The following is an 18,714-nucleotide window of genomic DNA, read 5'->3' on the forward strand; positions in this document are numbered from 1 at the left end:
ACACCTCAGGATACCTACAACAGACTGGGAAACAAGGGGAAAGAAAGGAGTGTGGACTCTGTAAACATATTTAAGTATCACACAGAATTGTTCAGGCAATTATTTAGACTGCTGCCATAAAAACAAACAAAAGTCTCCACATCTAAAAAAATTACATCCCAAAAAATGTCCTAAGGACACATAAATCAAAACATGAAAACACCAGCCTTTAAAATGTCAGTTAAAAAGGTTCCAATCTCAACTGCAACTACAGTCAGAGAACTCCAGAAGTGGCATTTTTAACTAGTGGCATTTTCAACTACAAAACATGCTATGCTATCATCTTAGCAGGCAACCTGATGAAATACTAATGAATGTATGGAAAAAGTATTGATAAGAAGTTTTAACTGTTTTACGAACAATGGAGTTAGTATTACACTTTTATAAATTATTTCCCTGTTTATACGTGCAAAAAACATACAAACTTCAAAATTAAACATTCGATAAATTACATGCTACCTAGTAGAAGCATAAATGACATACACTATGGTTCAGCATGATATACTTCATAGTTCTATTTGGTTAAAATACAGAAATAAGTAATATTTGATAATATTGTTTACATTGAAACTATACCTCCCAAACAAATTTTAAAGTAATTTATAAGCTTTTTAAAAAATTGCATTTGCAATGAAAATTTTTAACTCTAGTCAAAGTTGTCCTTTCACAATAGGCTTCTACAAAGACTATATTACTCTAACTTTGATAAATTGCTCTAATCCTAGAAGTTACATTAATCTTGTCAAGAAATCCTGAAAAGTTAAAAGTGAACTGTCTGAAGAAGTTTATTTCCAATGCCTTTTCTTTTTAATCTTTACCTTACGCCTATCATTTCTGTATTTCCTTGACAAAGTCATTTAAGATCTAGCTCAAAATATTGGCAAATACCTCCTTACAGAATCTTATACTTATATGATAAAGAAGTTAGCAGAAGTAAGATTGATTCATCTAGTATGGACATATTCTGTGCCCCTAACATTAGTTCTATACTCAACACAATAATTAATTCTTCTTTTGAACAAAATCATGGTTTACAACTAGTCACTTTATGTAAGAAAAGACAGTATCACATTGAAGCTTTATTAAGCTTATTTAAATTCACTAATGCTGTCACTAGACACGTGACAGCAATACAGCTTAGGTGGGTTTATGCAGCAGCAATCTCAACTGCTCATTCCTGCTATGCCACTGCCACACTTCCTTGTATGGCCACACTGGGAGTCAGGTAAGAGAACAGACACCGCTGAGAAAACAAAAAATCGCTCTAAGAAAGGTTATTTTTGAGCTACATCCAGTCCCTGGACCATTTCACCAAATGGTTGCATAAACAGCAAGGGACAACAAACTGCCATTGCAACACCAAAAGAAACAAACCAGAGAGACAAAACGTGTTGTTTCCAACCAAAGTGTTTCTATAATACAATGAATTATGATCTATGGTAGAAGATCTCACTTCCAGATCTATCTGAAAAGCAATATGTAAACTGCAACTTTATTATTATAATTAAATACTTTGTAAAGAAAGAAACTAAGCTATCTATCAATACAAGCATTTCTCAGGAGAGTAATAAACAATCACTACTAACCTGATTCACTGGCTCATTGAAGTTGGTGATAAGTCCAGCACGCAATGTAGATTTTTCTTCTTCAGAAATAGCACTGCCAGGATACATTTATTAAAATATTATTTGTTTCCAAGTAAAAAACTACTATCGATTCATACGTAACTATCAAAACTAACAAAAGAACCTCCTTTGTTCTTCCACTATCTCAAGCATCTTTAAAAAAGAGAGGGAACAGTGAAAAAATTACTTAAGAGGCATTTGAGTCTCACGTTTTGAGACCTGAAGTGAGCTTTTTAAAAATAAATGGCAAAAGAGTGACAGAGTGAGAAACACAGATACATACTGAAAAAATGCAAAACTGTTCAAAATACAAATGGATTGCTCATACACAATTGTTATACAGTTATTACTGCCAGACTTAAGGTTTTGAACATGAATTTGCTCATGTATACTAATGGACAATGGCCAAAAAATGTCCAGAATAAGGCTATCACCATATCAGATGACAGGTCTTTTTGTAAAAGTAGTAAGTCTTTTATATTATAAATCGTTTTCTACTTCTAAGCAAGTAATATATTTACACTTTAAAGTACAGATCCTTTGAAAATTATACCTTAGTGTGAAAAGTATGTTGATATTTTCTCCATAAAACACAGGGGAAAACAGTGAGCAGGGCAAACTCTAAGCCATAAAGGCTAATTTTCGTTCAAGTGCAGCATTGTGGCATCTTAATACTTCATTTTAAGTGACCACTATCAGTTTAAGACTACAAGTTACAGTAGGATATCACTCCTGTATTACTTCAGACTTTACATGAATCATGCAATTTTCTTAGAATTTCTAGTCAGGAAACATAACACACTGCTTTAAAAAAAGTTTTCTTGATATTTACAGATTATAGCATTGAGGAAAGAGAAAACCAAAACCAAACCAAACAACAAACTCCAATTTTCATTTACTGATAGCACCTAGAAAGCTGTTTCTTCTTCATAAAGAGCCTGTAAATAATCACCCAGGATTGTTCAGATGAAATTTTCACCTAACATTACAATGACTTAGAAGCATTTGCATATGAATGCATTTGCTAATGAATGCATGCAAACATCACATCTCAGTGAAGACCAGTGGCTGGAAATTAAGATTAAACACACCAACACAACCATTTCCTCTTGTCTGACCTCAGGCAAAGATATTAGCCAGATAGTTTTATATATTGAGGTTTAAAATTATGTCTAAAGCTCCCTAAAGCATGGGTTTTACTAATCTAGACAAACAGTAAATATTAATCTAAAAATAATAAAAAAATAGAGGCAGGAATTGCCATAAGAGCAAACATCTGCAAAAATATTCTAGTTTTCACTTTCCCTTCACCCCTGCAAAAACACAGGTACTCACCATTTCCCAGATGAAAGACTTATCATTTGAAGTATAGCACAAAAGGGAGACAAATCACTGTTTCAGTGGTGACTCAAGACTGTACACTAAGTCTTATTTTCCAAGGTAGTTATAGCATTCAGGAGCCATAACCTTGTGTTTTATTTTTTAAATCAAGATGTAGACTTTAAGATTTTTTTTTTTTTTTTTTGCATAAAATTAAATTAGACCTAAAAACATTCTGGTGAAAAATTTATAGAGATTTCTGCAATAGTAAAAGCTTTTCTGCATTTAACTATTTATTTAAAGCCATAAGACTACATTCCAAGAAAATAAATTTTTGTGGGTTTTTCTTTTATAATATGAAAATGCAGTATATAAGTTCCACACATACAGGCATCCTCTAAGTGGTTTCTAAAACTTAAAAGCTCTTATTAATTAAATCTAAAAATCTATTCTCAATTCAATGTAGATTGCATAATACTTCACTTTCAGAGACAACAGAAAGCACCTAAAACCTGGTTTATAAATTAAAAAATGCCCTGTTTTACTGTATTACTTCATTTACTTTGTTTGTGGGCTCACAAGACCCCTGACCTTAAACACTTTTTCATAATTATAATAACATTAAATTTATCATATGCACACTCTAAGAGCAGCAAGAATTCAGTTCATTACTTACTGTAAATAAAAATGCTGTAATTAAGCTTTTGCCATTGCAGACAAAACAAAGGAAAGAAAAATAACAAATTCATGAGGACGAACGCCTCAGACACACAAGCTTGTGATAAGCAAAACTGGAAAACAGTAATGAAAAAAAAAAAATCTAAGAAACGAGCACTGATGGAAGTGTCACAGGGTTTGCCCAACCGTGGGCGGAGGAATTGTAGGTTTGAGCAACCCCAGGGTGACACCTGCCGGGGAGAGGGGACACTCGCACCCCCACCACGGCCCCAGCCTCCCCCAGCACCTCAAAGGCAGCAAACACAACCCCACTATTCCATCTCTAAAAGTTAAAGGCAGGAGAGAAGTTAGGAAGAACGTCCCTCACTGAGCCGGGTATTTCCCTTCAGCGTTTCTGGGCCTGAGAGAATTTTAGCCTGCTGAGCAGCTGCTTAACACTTTCCCAAAGAAAGGGTTCTCAAGAAAGTTTTTCTCAAAACAATCTTGGTAAACAACTACCTTATCTCAAAACAATCTTTGTTCAGCTGGTGTTTTGCTGTTTCTCTAGTTTAACCAATGGCATCAGAGAGGTGCTGTTCCCATTCCTCAATCATGTTAAGTCTGTATCGGAATACCTTATAAAAGGTGGTAAGAATTAGACAGTAAAGAGCCTTCTTTTTCTACTCTTGCTTTCTGATTTATTTGGAGTCTTTTGTGTCCAACAGAGACAAGCACTGAATTACATGTGCCCAAAAAAGTAAAGCTTCATCTCCACATGAACTTCTATCTACTATGCCATAGTCGTTCACAATTTTCAAGTTCAACATTACTTCAATCTTTCTCTGGGTTTGTGGTACAGAGAAATGTACATCCAAATACTTTAAATCTTGTTTTGGAGCTTTATTAAAAAAAAGTCTGATATTTCAAATTTGGATTTCTGGCTTATGAGGAGTTATATTTCAAAAGTATTGTTAAAGTTGCTAATACGGTACTCGAATAAGAGAATGAAGTCCACAAGTGACAGGATACAAAAGTAATTGTCTGCAAAATCAAAAACATGCTCAGCTCTTGAGTTCAAGAAAAACCATTTCTGAAGAAAATAAAAATACATACAAAATCATTCTGTAACAACAGTTTTTGAGCAGGCTGACAAAACATTTCAGGAAAAGAGGCCACATTGTGCCTGAAAAGGGGATATCACAACTTCAGGCTCTTTGTCTCAGCTATATGAAAAGCTGCCTGAAAAAGCAGGAGGAAGGAAGTTCCATAGGCTCATCTTCAAAATCACTCTCACTGGAAAATGTCTTTTTAAGCCTGATCTGAACTTCAAAATACGCTCTGATGTATATGAGCTGTCCCCTCTCTGTCATACCATGGACAAAGAGCGGACAGCTGCTGAAGTGACACAAGACAAAAGACAAGAACTTTGCAAAGGCAACAAAAATGCAGCCTCTACAAAGAAGCCTTCAAAGAATCATGACATTCAAAGCATGACTGGTTCACAAAATAATCTACTGAGAATTTAGTTTAAATCAGGATTTCTCAAAATGACCTCAATATATACTAAGAAAAATGTGATTTGGCTGAATGCTGACAAAATGTTGCATCTAACAAATTTAGAAAGAAAAATAGTTGGACTCAGACTAAAAATTAAGTATGCATTATTCCACTGAGTCCTTAGCAGCAGCCAAAAATTTTTCAAATTAATTTTATATTTTCATTGCATTCAATCAGTGGCAGAAAAATTAGAAGTGGGGAAAAACAGGGTTGCACTGCAAATTTAATATAATTTAACCCATGGAATCTTTAAAGCCAAGAATTTTTTTTTTTAAATTACATTTAATTTAGAACTACAGAAAAACTACATTAAAATACTTTTTTATGTCAAACAGTAAAATTCTAGTCTTTATTTCTGCAAGAAATAAACTATGCTTTTTATACACTATGCTGCTAGTGTTTAAAAATATTAGCAGATTGAAACAATGTTCAACTTTTTCCAACAGTCCTGTTAACCAGGAATGTCAAAGATATTTTCCATTTTTCATGAAAAAGATGGTATTTTCCTTTCATATAAAAAAGAACCCAAATGCTTGCAGATGTTTTGCAGTCATATACTAATTCACACATACAAATACTCTAGTGCTCTATGCAATAATGAAGGAGTACTACACTACTTAAAATGTGCTGTGGATACAGGATTTTATAATTTTTCCCTCTTTTGGGAGCTCCTTGGAAAAGCTTACAATGCAAGGCAAAATACATCGAACTATCTCAAACAATGAACAATGAAAATCATACTTTGTATTGTAACACAATATCTATATTTAGATATATATTTGTGACCCAGAAAAACTAGAATACCATCTAATGTACCTAGAATTCCATCTAATACCCTACATCTGACAGTGACAGTCCCACCTATTATTAGCATTTAAGAGAGACTCAACACTCACAAGCCTTTACAAGTGCTGGGACTGAAACTTCATGAAATCACACCTGTTTTTAAAGGGAAAATAAGCACTTTACATGAAAGACTGGGAAGTATATAAATCTACGAGTTGCATATTAAAATGGCACTTTTTGCAATTTTTAAGTAAATTACATGGAGCTCATGGAAAGCATTTATCTTCTTTGGAGAACTCTTTGTCATACATTATCAGAGCCCACATATCAGAACAACAAAAAAATAACCTGAACTTTTTAGTATAATAACTACTGCCTCTTTCCCATGTACACATTCAATTCAAATCAGCTTTAAAAAAATGAAATGTCTCTCCCACTCTCACTTCTGTCACTATCAGTAAATCCAGGTGTCGATGTTGTAACACTTACTGCATCACTTCAAAACCTATTATCTATGAAACAGCTTTCTAACTCAGTTCTCAAAAGTAAATCACGAACACAGTCGTAAGAAAAAATATGAAGACAAAATGTTTTATCAGCAGCTCCTGAAGTTTGAAGCATGTTGTCAGTTTCACCATAAATTCTAAAGTAACTTCTATGAAATAAGGATATGCTGTTTTTCCAGCCTAGCAACCACAGCAAAGACAACTTTAAGACAGTGAAGTGTAAGAACTCAAAACTTACTGTGGTGCGACCCGTCTCCAGTAACGATCAATTCCATTTTTGAAGTACAGCACAGCCAACCATCTTACATTCACATCCAGGCTATGATTTGTAAAGATATTCTGTTTACAAAAAGAAAAAAGTTAAAAACTGCTCAAGACATCACAAGCAAGACAGAAATTGTATCAACACATGCCCTGGTTTATGTAGAAATACCTCTGTGGTACAGGTGTACATAAACAAAAAGCCTTAATCATCATTTGACAGAAATGTGAAAACAGTGTGCTAAACAAAATTTTTAAAGATTGAAAAAATTTTTATCACTAGCCCAAATTTTGATTTATTTTTAAAAAAACAATATATAAGGCAAAGTACTGCTAATCTTGTCTGGCAGAAAAGGAAATGTAAGGGTGGTTACTAGAAGCTGACAATTTTTACATTAATGACATAACTGTCAGAAGTTTGTGCCACTGCTGAATACAGGACAATTCCTTATTCTAGTCAGAATCCAGTCTTCAGATTTATTATGCTGTCATATGCCAAGAACCATCCTGTCTACCAATATTGTTTGTAAAGCAGTGACCTGGTAGGTCTGCAATTCTAAAATTCAACTATGTTTACTCTAGAAAATTCTTTTCTACCAATAAAAAGCTATGTACCTATAGATGCATACATACATGCACATGTATCTATCTGTACACACTTATACATATGTATGTACATACAGAAAAACACAGAGGATTTACTTTGTACAGTAACGCTGTAAAATAACCAAGAAAAACTAAAATAAAGATAGGCTATTGAATCTCAACACGGGTACTACTCCGTGTTCTACTGCACCAGATGGACCCTCCTCAAGGGATGAGACATCATTACTGCCTCCTTTAGAGAGCAAGCATGTTCTTAAGTTCTTTAGAGAGCAAGCATGTTCTATAGTAAGTGTTCTTACTACACAGTGCACTGCAGAAAGAGTGCACCACCTGCATTCATTGCCTTCAGAAGCTCAGTCTGAAGGGGCCTGAAAAATGCAGGGATTCTGGTCAAAAGCATCTGCTACTTTTGGGCGCCACGCCTGCAGATGTATAAACAAACCTTTGAAATAAGTCAACTGTAGAAACCTAGGACCTCGTTTTCACTATGGATCCAAAACCTAACTTTCTCTCAAAATCTATTTTGATTAATAAGAACATCTTTCCAGAGGTAATGGCCTACCAAAAAAACCCCCAAACCCTAGCACACTCCAATCCCTAGAAAGTAAACAGACTTACATGCCAACAAAGACATCAACTTCCAAACTAGCAAACTGTAGAAAAGTATCAGAGAGGTGGTAGCCCACCAATAAACACCATATAACATGGAAATGATCTGTATGTAATATGCCCTCCTTCCCCAAAGCTCATTTAGGAAGACAGACTGAATCTCTAAAAGACCTGACCTTTCCCAAATGCAACTTGAGCACATTAAAATATGAACAGGTAACTTTAAACACCCATATCATAAATAAACACTTCAAAATAAATGAAACATGGAAAACCCAAATTACTCATACTGACACTTCCATTGATCTTACAAACAACTATTCCTCTTCTTGCTGAAATATTTATCAGAAGCAAAACTTCCACAGATTAAACTTTCCCGCCTTAAAACAAGACCTGGCCTAGATAAAGAATATTAAAAATAAAGACCAAAGAATCTACACAGAAACAAGTAGAACTTCTCTTTATAATCTGTATCTTCCTAAGAAGTTCCTAAAATGTGAAGTATTTAATATAACACAGTAATGCTGTCAGACAAATAATAGGAATGAAGCCAATATACAAACTGATATAACTTGTACAGAGTTTCTTTTCAAAACCATCCAATTTATCACTGAATCAAAGGAGAGGTATGTAATCCCTTCAAAAGAGAAACACAGAAAACTAATGACAGCAACTCCACTAGGTACTAAAAATGGTAGGATCAAGGATGCATGCCTCACATTTGTTTATGATTTTCTCTACTCTGTCTCAGAAGCAAGTGTACCTCATAGTTAATAATTATATTACTTGCCACATCCCACAGATATCAGCTGTCTTACCCACTCTCCATCTACATTTACCTGTTACCCAGCACTTTTCTGCTCCACCAAGAAGGTGCCAACTATTTTCCCTCCCAGACAGCCCATCTGCCATGATCATGTTGAACAAAGTAGACACTTTACTTGTTTAGTTTGCAAGACTATGTTGATATTTCACACTTAAAGAAAGGCTGATGTGGCCCCAACAAATCCACCTAACCATGTAAAAGGAATTATCAGCATTTGATCCTCTTTGATAAGCATCTAAACCCCTGAATTTTTAGCCCTTATATTTAAAATTAACTCATATCTGTTCCAGTTACACTGTGAGTACTCAACTTGTCTACACCCTGAATTGTAAGGTCTCAAAGGAAACATCCAGAGGAAAAAAAATGTCACCAATGGTAATTTCTGCTGTTTTCTATCAAGACCATTTACCACCACAGCTACACTATGGCAAAAACAGTTTGTAAAAGGAAATTTGACAGCTACAAATGTCACCTTCTACTCCCTTCCCTAAATCCTCTGGTTCACCTTCAACTTTCCAAGCAAATGAGAGGTCTACAGAGAACAGAACATGTCACCCTACAAACCTGAGTCATTCAATCTATGCACTGAAGACAGATGTTTGTAGAAAAAACATTTTACTTGTGTTTTTAAGACTATTATAAACATATGCATAGATACTGGAAAATGACAATAGTGTTAACTTTCAAGTGCCTTTGCTGAAATACTTTAATTTCCTTTTTGATTGTGTTGTCATCACTTTGACCCCATTAATGCATCCATTTCAGCAATGGTCATAGCACTTCTAGAAGTATTCACCCTCCCCATTCCAGGATCTCACTACCAAAGCCAGGTCAGATAATCTCCCTGGGAGTCTCCCTCCACTAACAAAAAAGGAAAGCAGTCCCAGAGAGGTATCACACAGTGCAATGGAAAGCATGAGGGAACTTCTATTAAAACGTTTGTAAAGCATTACCTCCACAAAAAAGAAAAGGTTATTACTGCCTTGGTATATAAAAGGATCCCTGCCTCTTGAGGTAGTAAAGGCAATTCCCCTGAAAAGGATGCTCTTGGCCTTCTACCATCTACAATTCACAACAGGCCAGTAAAAGATCTAGCCCTACCACCCACTCATACTGCTAGAGGATGGATTTCCACTTTCTGAATGGCTGGGAAAAGAGCTCTGAGACACAATGATGACAGTGCCTACCACTGTCATATCATACCTACCATAATCTTCATCATAAGGATCCTGGTAGCTAGACCATGACAACTCAGGGCTTCTCTCAGTCACAGGTCATGGCTCAACTGTGTTCTAGAGACCAGTACTCAAAATTATTCAGAGTTTACTTAACAGCACTTTTCCACTGTATCTTACCAACAAGACTGAATAAAAACCTGGCTGTGTCTCCCACTGCTTCAGCTGCTCCTCAGCTGGCTTCAGCACTGCAGTATCTTGGCTAGTGGCTTGTGTCAGGACTTGCAGAACAACAGTGCTAGCACTGTTGAGATCCATGAAAACCTGAAAACATTAAAAAGGAGAAGAAAAAACACTTAAGGAGAAAAAGATAGCAAACACAGACAGGTATTTTCCACTCATCCAAACACCCCACACTCATTTTTCATTATACTACACAGTGTAAAGATAGCATGACACCCACTCACAGGCAGTTTTGGTTCAGGGATAGAATTATTTGCCTTCAGAAATCTCTCAGCAGAAAGAGCAAGCATTAAATCTATCATTAGAAGCACATTTGCTAGATTTGAGGAACTGCAAGAAATATTTTGATTGTGTAACAGTTACCTCTGTCGTGAAACACAGCAGCTAAGAGCAAAACTGCAGCCAGAGATGATTACTCAGCTGTAAGCAGAGTAAACCATGGGGTTGTCTGAAAGAGGCAAAGATGCAGATTATTAACATTTTTTCAGTTTATTTTTCCTTTAAAAGAGAAAATGACACATTCATAAATGACACAAATTCTGTAACACAAATTCATCAAAACAATTCATATTAATTAAAAAAGAAAGCATTAAGTCTCACAATTAGTCCTATATGAAACAGAGTTTTTCTCAATATATTTGGTTTCCTTATTTAGCACACAAATGTGAAATGCATTACCAGCTGAACTATGAATGTGTATTGCCAAATTTCCAATGTATATACATCCTTATGCACCTTTGTACACTATGATGGCAAAACAAAACTGCTCTCCAGATGACAGAGATTACATTTATAATGACCACACAAACAACATTACAAGAAGAAAAACACACATTTATGAAAGGAACCATGAAGTCTGTTTTCTGCTTATAAAAAGAGACTGTCTAAAGCCTAAGTCAACTCTTAGTAACACATACACAGTTAAATATTCATATACTTAGGTTTCTAACAAACAAAAGAGAACAGCTTCTCTTCAAAGAGGAGAGAGGAGGAGGTTCAGGTGGGGCATCAGGAGGAATTTCTTCAAAGAAAGACAGTTAAACACTGGAATGGGCCAGCCAGGGAAGTTGTGGAGTTGTCATCCCTGGATGTGGCATCTAGTGCAGTGGTGTAGCTGACAAGGTGGTGATCAGTGAAAAGCTCGACTCAGTCTTGGAGGTCCTTTCCAACTGTAATGACTCTGATTTGCTTTTGTTTAATGGGGGGAAAAAAAGGTTTATTTTTCCACTCTCAGGAAAAAAAAATCAAGATTAAAATTCTTGCAGTAATGGTAAGAAAGTGGGGGAAATAAAATTTATTCTGACTTAGGTTTAAATTTTTGATTTTTTTTTTAGAAAAATCACCTTAACAACAAAACTAGCCATAATACTGAAGACTTTTTATACCAGTAATAGCATTGCACAATTGAAAAAAAAATGACACCCTAAAAAAAAGTTCTTTCTCTCCAATCATCCTCAACAAAAGCTGACTAAAATTTAAAGGTCTTAAGGTTAAAGAAAGTCTACTTTCAAACACAGGAAACACAAAATCACATCTCTACAGCAGTAACTGAACAGGTGAGTCCATCTCTGCTTTACACTTCCCATGTGAAGAATGTTCCAATCTTTGTGCTTTAACCAGTTGTGCAGAAGGGGGGTTCCTACAGGGCTGTCTCTGTGAAAAGCTGCAAGAAGCTTTCCCTGTGTCTGACAGAGGCAGTGCCAGAGGCTCCAAGACACACCTGCCATGGCCAAGGCTGAACCCACCAGCAGCACGGGCAGCACCTCTAGGATAACATGTTTGAGAAGGGGCAGGAAAAACCTGACAGCTTTTGCTTCTACTGGAAATTTATATTCTTCATCTAGAACAGCCCTCATTAGAAGACATACTTAACTTAGTAGAATGCAAGCACAAAAAACAGTTTTCAGTTTCTTGTTTCAAAACAGTTAGCTGGCAGTTCTAAATGCAACAACAAAAAAAGAACAAAAATCAAAGTGAAATATTAGCTTATTTTTAATAATGTTTCTCATTCTTGAAAATATTTGTATTTCTATATAAAAACTGGAGCAGCTAGTATTTGAGCTATTGCTCAAAAAAAAAGCTGCAAGAAAAATCAAACTAAGCTTAGTGAGTCAGAACAAAAATTTATTTAACCCAATGTTCTTTCTCTGTCAAAACCACAGCAGATACCCAAGTCAGCACATTTCTACATAATGCTGGCCCATCATCCAGAAAACTCTGGTTCAAAGATTTTCTATTAAGAGGCAGGGAATTTAACAGCCCTCAAGATTTATTCTTCAGTGAATCTGCACAGTAGCTTTTTGATCCCATGTAAAGAACAGTCCTCATACAATATTAGATGAGGCTGTCACCAGCCAAATAGCAAAACTGAATTAAAATATAATAATCTCCCTGAAGATGAGTCACCTTTTAGATAAGGTTTATAAATACTGTGAAATATAAGGAAGCAGTATATTCTGTATGATTTTGATAGCAAAACATTAACTGGAAAAGCATCTATTAAATGTATAGCAAATACAAATGGCAAAGATGAAAAAAAGCTGGCTATTACTACTCCTTTCTAAAAATTCCTCTGAAAAGTTTTTGTTTTCTTCTAGGAAGTAACTAGTCTTACTTGTATTAATTTCTGTTTTTTAAAAAAGCAGAAAGAAAATAATAAGAAATGAAAAATTTTCAACAAACTATTTTGAATCAATCCTTACTGCACAAAACTCGAATTTGCACTTTATGCTAGCTACAAATAAGTTAAGCTAAGACAAAGAGCTACAGTCACCAAAATAAATAGTATAACCCTCTGCTTCTCCCTGAACCCCATAAAAATCCAGAGATGGAAGGAGCAGGAAAAAATGCAGGTTTTGGTTTGGATCAAGTTTTCTTATCATTTTGACATCACATTGCTAGACAGGTAAATATGCTAGGCATAAAAAAAGGAAACAGAACAGGAAGCAGCTTTTATTTAACACTCTTGTCAAAATGTGATGCAAACTCAGAACAAACTTACAAATTGTGACTGAGCCATAAATGCCCACCAAAAGGCAAGAGGCAGGGGTGGGATACTGAGGGCACACAAACCAAAAAATCTCAGACGAGCCATCTAACACACTGTCCCACAGACATCAGAGGACACCACAGGAGCAAGGAAGAATATGTGACTTCCAGCAATGTCAAAAGTCATTCCAGGCTCAGCTCCTGGCATGTAGTGTCAACTCTCACAAAGTCCTTACTTTCCCTTCTCCAACAGGATTTCTATAGGGAACGAAACTTCTTCTCTGCATGCCCCATGTAAAGACAATTGACTGAGGGAGGGCAACAGTTCCTACCTTAGTGGGATCTGCTCATACTGCCATGTTCAGATGCAAATGTGAAAGTTACTCCTGCAGACAGACACAGCTGTACTTCAGGAGTTTAAACCCAGATCTCTCCCATCTTAGTTTGTTGTGGTGCCTTCACACTGACCTTTTTCTTTTTTTTCTTTTTAAATTGATGAACCAGGGCTCTCCAGACCCTAATTTACACAATGAATTTAAAGATGCTCTTAACCCCATAGAGCTGCAAAAGCTATCAAAATTGGCTCTAACACTATGGGATAGAGACAATCTTCACTTCTTCCATATCTGACTTCACTGTTGCATGGGAAAGGCAAAAAGGGACACAGGTTACCCCACAGATTGGTTAAATCACAGGGACAAGGACTCTCTCCATAGTTCATGGGACTTCTACAGGTTTACTCAGTACTGAGCTTTTTCTACAAGACTGTCCTAGAGATGAAACTCAGGAGGTGAGTATTAAATATGTCTTTCAGGTACTTTCAGAGACTTGAGGCAGATACAGAAATATCAGCAGTCTGATAAGCCACACATTCCTAGAAGGGTGTAATTTCCCTTCTTTACTTACTAGTGTCAGTCTGTGCCTTAACAATAAACACTGAGCAGTATCAGAATGTTCCTTGCTTTCTCCTGCTTTTTTGTGGTCCACACTCACTGCTATAACAACCAAACAGCACATAAACATTTTAGAAGAAGGAAAAGAAATTCCTTTCACTAGAAAGTGTTCAATGCTGTCAACTGCAAACCCAAGCATGACTCTTAGTGCCAAGCCAGAATTCTGTCTTGCAAAAGGAAAAAAAAAGACTATCTGAACTCCACAAGAAAAGCTGCTCTCCAAGATCCCACTGGATATGATGATACTGAACTTGACGATGGCATATTCTCAAGTCTCAGCTGGCAAGAAAAAAACAAGTGCATTTACATCTAGAATAAAAGCAACACATCAAATGCCACCCTTCAGCATGAATTAGTGTCTTCAGAGACCACAAGTATAAATATCAGTTCCTCACCATCATCACCCAATGCCCTACACTTCCATTCCCACTTTCAAACTCCTTCATCTCCCTTAAGTGGCAAAAATCCAAGCCTCATTCCCGTTCTGTTCTTTACTCTTTAATTCCCTTTCTATGGGGGGATCTACAAACACATTTTACCATTCAATACTATCCCAACTGTCTTAAACATTCTAGTTTTATACTAGCCATGCCAGTTTAATGTTTTTCCTAAACAGAAAATGCTTGTGATACAGACAAAAAGGTATCTAGGTACTTATCCCATCACATTAAAATACATCCTAATTTTAAAATCACATCAGCTATGAAAAGAAATTGGTGACTGCTAAACATCTAAAGTGGTACAAAACAAAGGATTTCATCACTAAAACAGCTCTCTACTTCACTTTTTCCAAGGGAATGCAGTGTAACAACTCAGTCATATCCCGATAATTCATTCTGAGTATTTTTGTTATCTTTTGTTAATAATTTCATTAATTCATTCCCACTGTAAGAAGGTGCAAATAAATTCAGCAAAGATTTTATGAAATCAGAAGAAGACAAGGCCATAAACCTATCACACAAAACACAGTTTGTTTTCACTGATCATAGTGCAAATACATTCTGGACTATTTCACGAGCACAAGCGGCTCTGTGGATATTGTTATCCTTCCTTACACAGCACCTGAGACGGCTTCTAGGACATCATTTCCAGTTTGGCTCCCACAGTTTTCCCTCTCCTTAGCTCAAGGAGGAAAAAATTGGAGAGAGACCGGAGTTACAGCACAGTGTGGTCAAAAACAAACTTTCTGTGAGGAGAGTTTAAGGACTTAAGACAGTGGAATCTAAGGAAGACTTTGGAGACACTTAAAACTAACTCCCTGAAGAGTGGATACAAAGAGGACATGCTGCTTCTTATCAGCAGATTATACAACTAATGAACAACTATAAAGCTACACCCTGCATCTCAGAAGGTTCAAGTAGAAACTTAGGACTGTCTTTTACAGCACATTTGTTTCCAGGAAAACAGGAAAAAACAAAGTTTCCACGCTGAAAAGCCGCAAGAACTCCTGAAATGAGTAACACGGATGCTGGCATTCAGCCATATAGATATGATACATTAGCAGGGATATTGTCACCTTCAGGAAAAGTCAGTTGTTACACTGATGTCTCTCCAGCCCTTCTGAAAACTTTTCCATGAATCTCTTTTCCAGCATTGCAGTATTCCTCCATCAATCATGTCACACACTAATAGTCCTACTAAGGCGTGCACCCAAAAGAACTAAAACTATCCTGGTTATTGAAGGTACTACGTAAACTCAGTAATAACCACAGCAATCACCAACACCAACACAATGACTAATGTTAAGCATCACTAAGATTTTTCAACACCTACATATTATTTTTTTTTTTAATGTAATTGAGCTAAGCTATCTACAGTTTGCCCAATTTAAGCCACAGTAAAGAAAACAAATAATATCTGAGTAGGAAAGACTCAGAGGTGTTTTCTTCCCATACTGCCAGTGACAGAAATACAGGAGTAGAATTTCCAAAATTTCACTTTTACAAAATTTAACATTGAAACTAAAACCTAGATCTGAAAAAAGCATGCAGAAGACACAAAGGACACAAGAACTAAGAACAATGAGGACCACAGTAATAAAGGACAGCAACAAGCAAGGCTGACAACGTTAAGGAAAGTGAATAAGATTATATTAAAAACTTGTAGAAGAAGAATAACCTTTCACATTAAACAGAAACCACCGAAGTGACCAAAAATTCCCAACAGAAAAAACAGGGAGTAAAGAAATGAGTGACACAATTCCAATGATTTGATAACTCAAAAATTACTGTCACAGGATTGTGTACTGATGACATAGGAAAAGCTGAATAGATACGGAGACAAAGTAATAGCATTTTTAACGTCTAATAATAAATTTCTAGGATGACTGATGCCTTAAGTTTTAGCTTTCATGTTTTTCAGATTCTGTGCTTCCCAGGGGTGCAGTTCTGAGGTTCATATTAAGTGCCAGTGAGCTCTCCTCACAGAATGGGTAGACAAAACAAGTAATTTTCCAGACAGAGACAATGGACAACTTTCAGGCCGAAAAGCACAAACAACAGTGGACTGAAGAGAGGAACAAGGATGAGAGCTCACAACCTGAAGCTGTAATTGGACAATTAAACCCCAATATGCAAATGGACCAAAACTTATAAAAATGTGAGACTTTCTGACTGGTCAGCCATTTTGTGAGTATTTTGGGTCCACCCTGGGTGTAGCTCTGGTCAGGCTCTGTCCTGCCCAAGGTGTATCCTAAAGGCCTTTCAATAAATACCTACTTTATTCTCTATCTCTGTTCAACCTTTGTTCCAGGTCAGCCTTCCCAAGGCATCATGACCAATACTATAAAGTCAATCTCATTCCTTTGGCTTCCTCCTAATTTACCCAATATAATGGATGACAGACCACGTAAGGACACATTACTGCCAAACAGCTGAGATGGAAACACAAGTTTCAGTCAGCCCTCATGCTCTGGGACAGGTTCAAACCTTTTCATTGTAACTACAATTAAATCCCATTAAAAGCCATATCAAATATGTTACACAGATGATCCATGTAACATACATGGGAAGCAGGGCACATGGAAGCAGCATCACTATTGCACTTAGGGCCTCGTTCTTGTATTTTACACACACTATTTTCCTCTGCGGTAACAAACTGGAGAAATAACTCACCGTTGGTGCACTGAGCCTGCCTCTGATTAAGGGAAGACTCTGCTCTGCAGAAGAACTGCTGCTCTTCAGCCTGCAGGAAGAAAACAACCACCTCGAATAAAGGCCAGTGCGCGCCCCTTCCCGCAAAAAACAAGTTCTGTCAGGTTAACGCCTCATCTTCCTCCCACGCCTTCCCATTAACCCAATCCTGACTGGACATTGATTCCAGAGGAAAGCGGGAAATTGCTCCCTGGCATCAGGTGACCAGTTATTTCCCTCCAGCTCCGAGCGGGCCCTTTGCAGCCGCCAGTACAAGAGGTAAGGAAGGCCCGGCTGCCTCAGCCCGGGCGCGGTGCCCCGGGGCCGGTCCCCCGTGGCGGGCACGCCGCGCGGGCTCGGGCAGCGTCAGCGGGGGCACGGCCGGCGGAGCGGCAGCCGGAGCCAGCGCGTAGGAGCAGCACCGCCCGCGGCGACACGGCCCCGGGGATCCATGCCCCGAGCGCCGCCTCGCTGGAGGCCGCGGGCGCCTTTCCCCCCCTCCCGGTGCCCTCCCGGCCTCCCACGAACCGGGACCCGGGAACGCCGCGCCGGCACCACCGCCTCCCCGGCGCGCGGCGTGACGTCACTGCCCCGCGACCCAGAGCAGAGCCCGCGCCGCTTCCCCGGCAAAGGCGGGGCCGGGGGCAGGATACGGGGCGGGGCCTGGACCGGTGGGCGGGGCTCGGTCAGCGGGGTGGGGCCTGGGGCTAGTGAGGAGGAGCGGGGCTTGTGCGGAGGGGGCGTGGCCTGGGGGCATCGCTCGCTGACGTCAGGCGGCGGCTGCGCATGCGCAGAGCGGTGGCCGCGCAGGATGATTCCCGGGATTCGGGAATTGTGCGGCGATTCCCTGTTGTGGTCCCGGGAAGCTCCGGGCGGCTGCAGCCGAGCGGGGCAGGGCATCACGGCGGACGTGCGTGGTGTTTATGCCAGAACGTAACGCTAAAAATATGTGTGAGAAGGTAAAGCAGAAAGTACAGAAAGTATGTAGAGAAAAGAGTGTAATTTATTGGTGTGCCCGCCCTGGGAATGGCTGACCGGCACCGCGGCTCCGGGTATGAGTGGACTGCTCAGTCAGGGGGGTAAAGAGCCGCGTTACATAATCGGCAGAAATTGATGAGAGTCGCCCTGCAAAAAATCAACTTTTCATTTCTTTTTCTTTTCTTTTCTCTCGCTTTCTCTCTTTTTCTTTTCTCTCTTTTTTTCTCCCCTCTTTTTATCTTTCTTTTTCTCTTCTTTTTCCTTTTTCTCTTTTTCTTTCTCTCCCTTTCTTCCTTACTTTCTCTCTCCCTCCCTTTCATTCATCTGCCATTTTCTCTTTTCCCCCTGTCCCTTTACCCAGCCCCCTGCCGTGCGGTTACGGCCTGGCCCAGGGTACCGAACGCCCCCGTTCCTCGGCCGCGTGTCATTGACTAATAAACCTGGGACACCTTTC

The 18,714-nt window shown here is 38.2% G+C and overlaps 1 protein-coding gene across 1 annotated transcript in view; it reads right to left on the reverse strand.

The window, feature by feature from the left end:
- The window catches only part of IPO11 (importin 11), an 82,617-nt gene extending 64,764 nt beyond the window's left edge, over positions 1-17,853 (reverse strand). Inside the window, exons 1-6 of the mRNA XM_083884166.1 lie at positions 17,811-17,853; positions 17,265-17,334; positions 10,574-10,658; positions 10,148-10,291; positions 6,729-6,829; positions 1,626-1,698 (exon numbers count right to left, since the gene is read on the reverse strand). Of these exons, the coding sequence (XP_083740292.1) occupies positions 1,626-1,698; positions 6,729-6,829; positions 10,148-10,285 (312 nt within the window). The 5' untranslated portion in view covers positions 10,286-10,291; positions 10,574-10,658; positions 17,265-17,334; positions 17,811-17,853. The remainder of the gene's footprint in view (positions 1-1,625; positions 1,699-6,728; positions 6,830-10,147; positions 10,292-10,573; positions 10,659-17,264; positions 17,335-17,810) is intronic.
- Positions 17,854-18,714: the final 861 nt, after the last annotated feature.

This window comes from Zosterops lateralis, assembly GCF_965231275.1.
Source record: "Zosterops lateralis genome assembly, chromosome: Z".
In the NCBI taxonomy this organism is placed as follows: Eukaryota; Metazoa; Chordata; class Aves; order Passeriformes; family Zosteropidae; genus Zosterops; species Zosterops lateralis.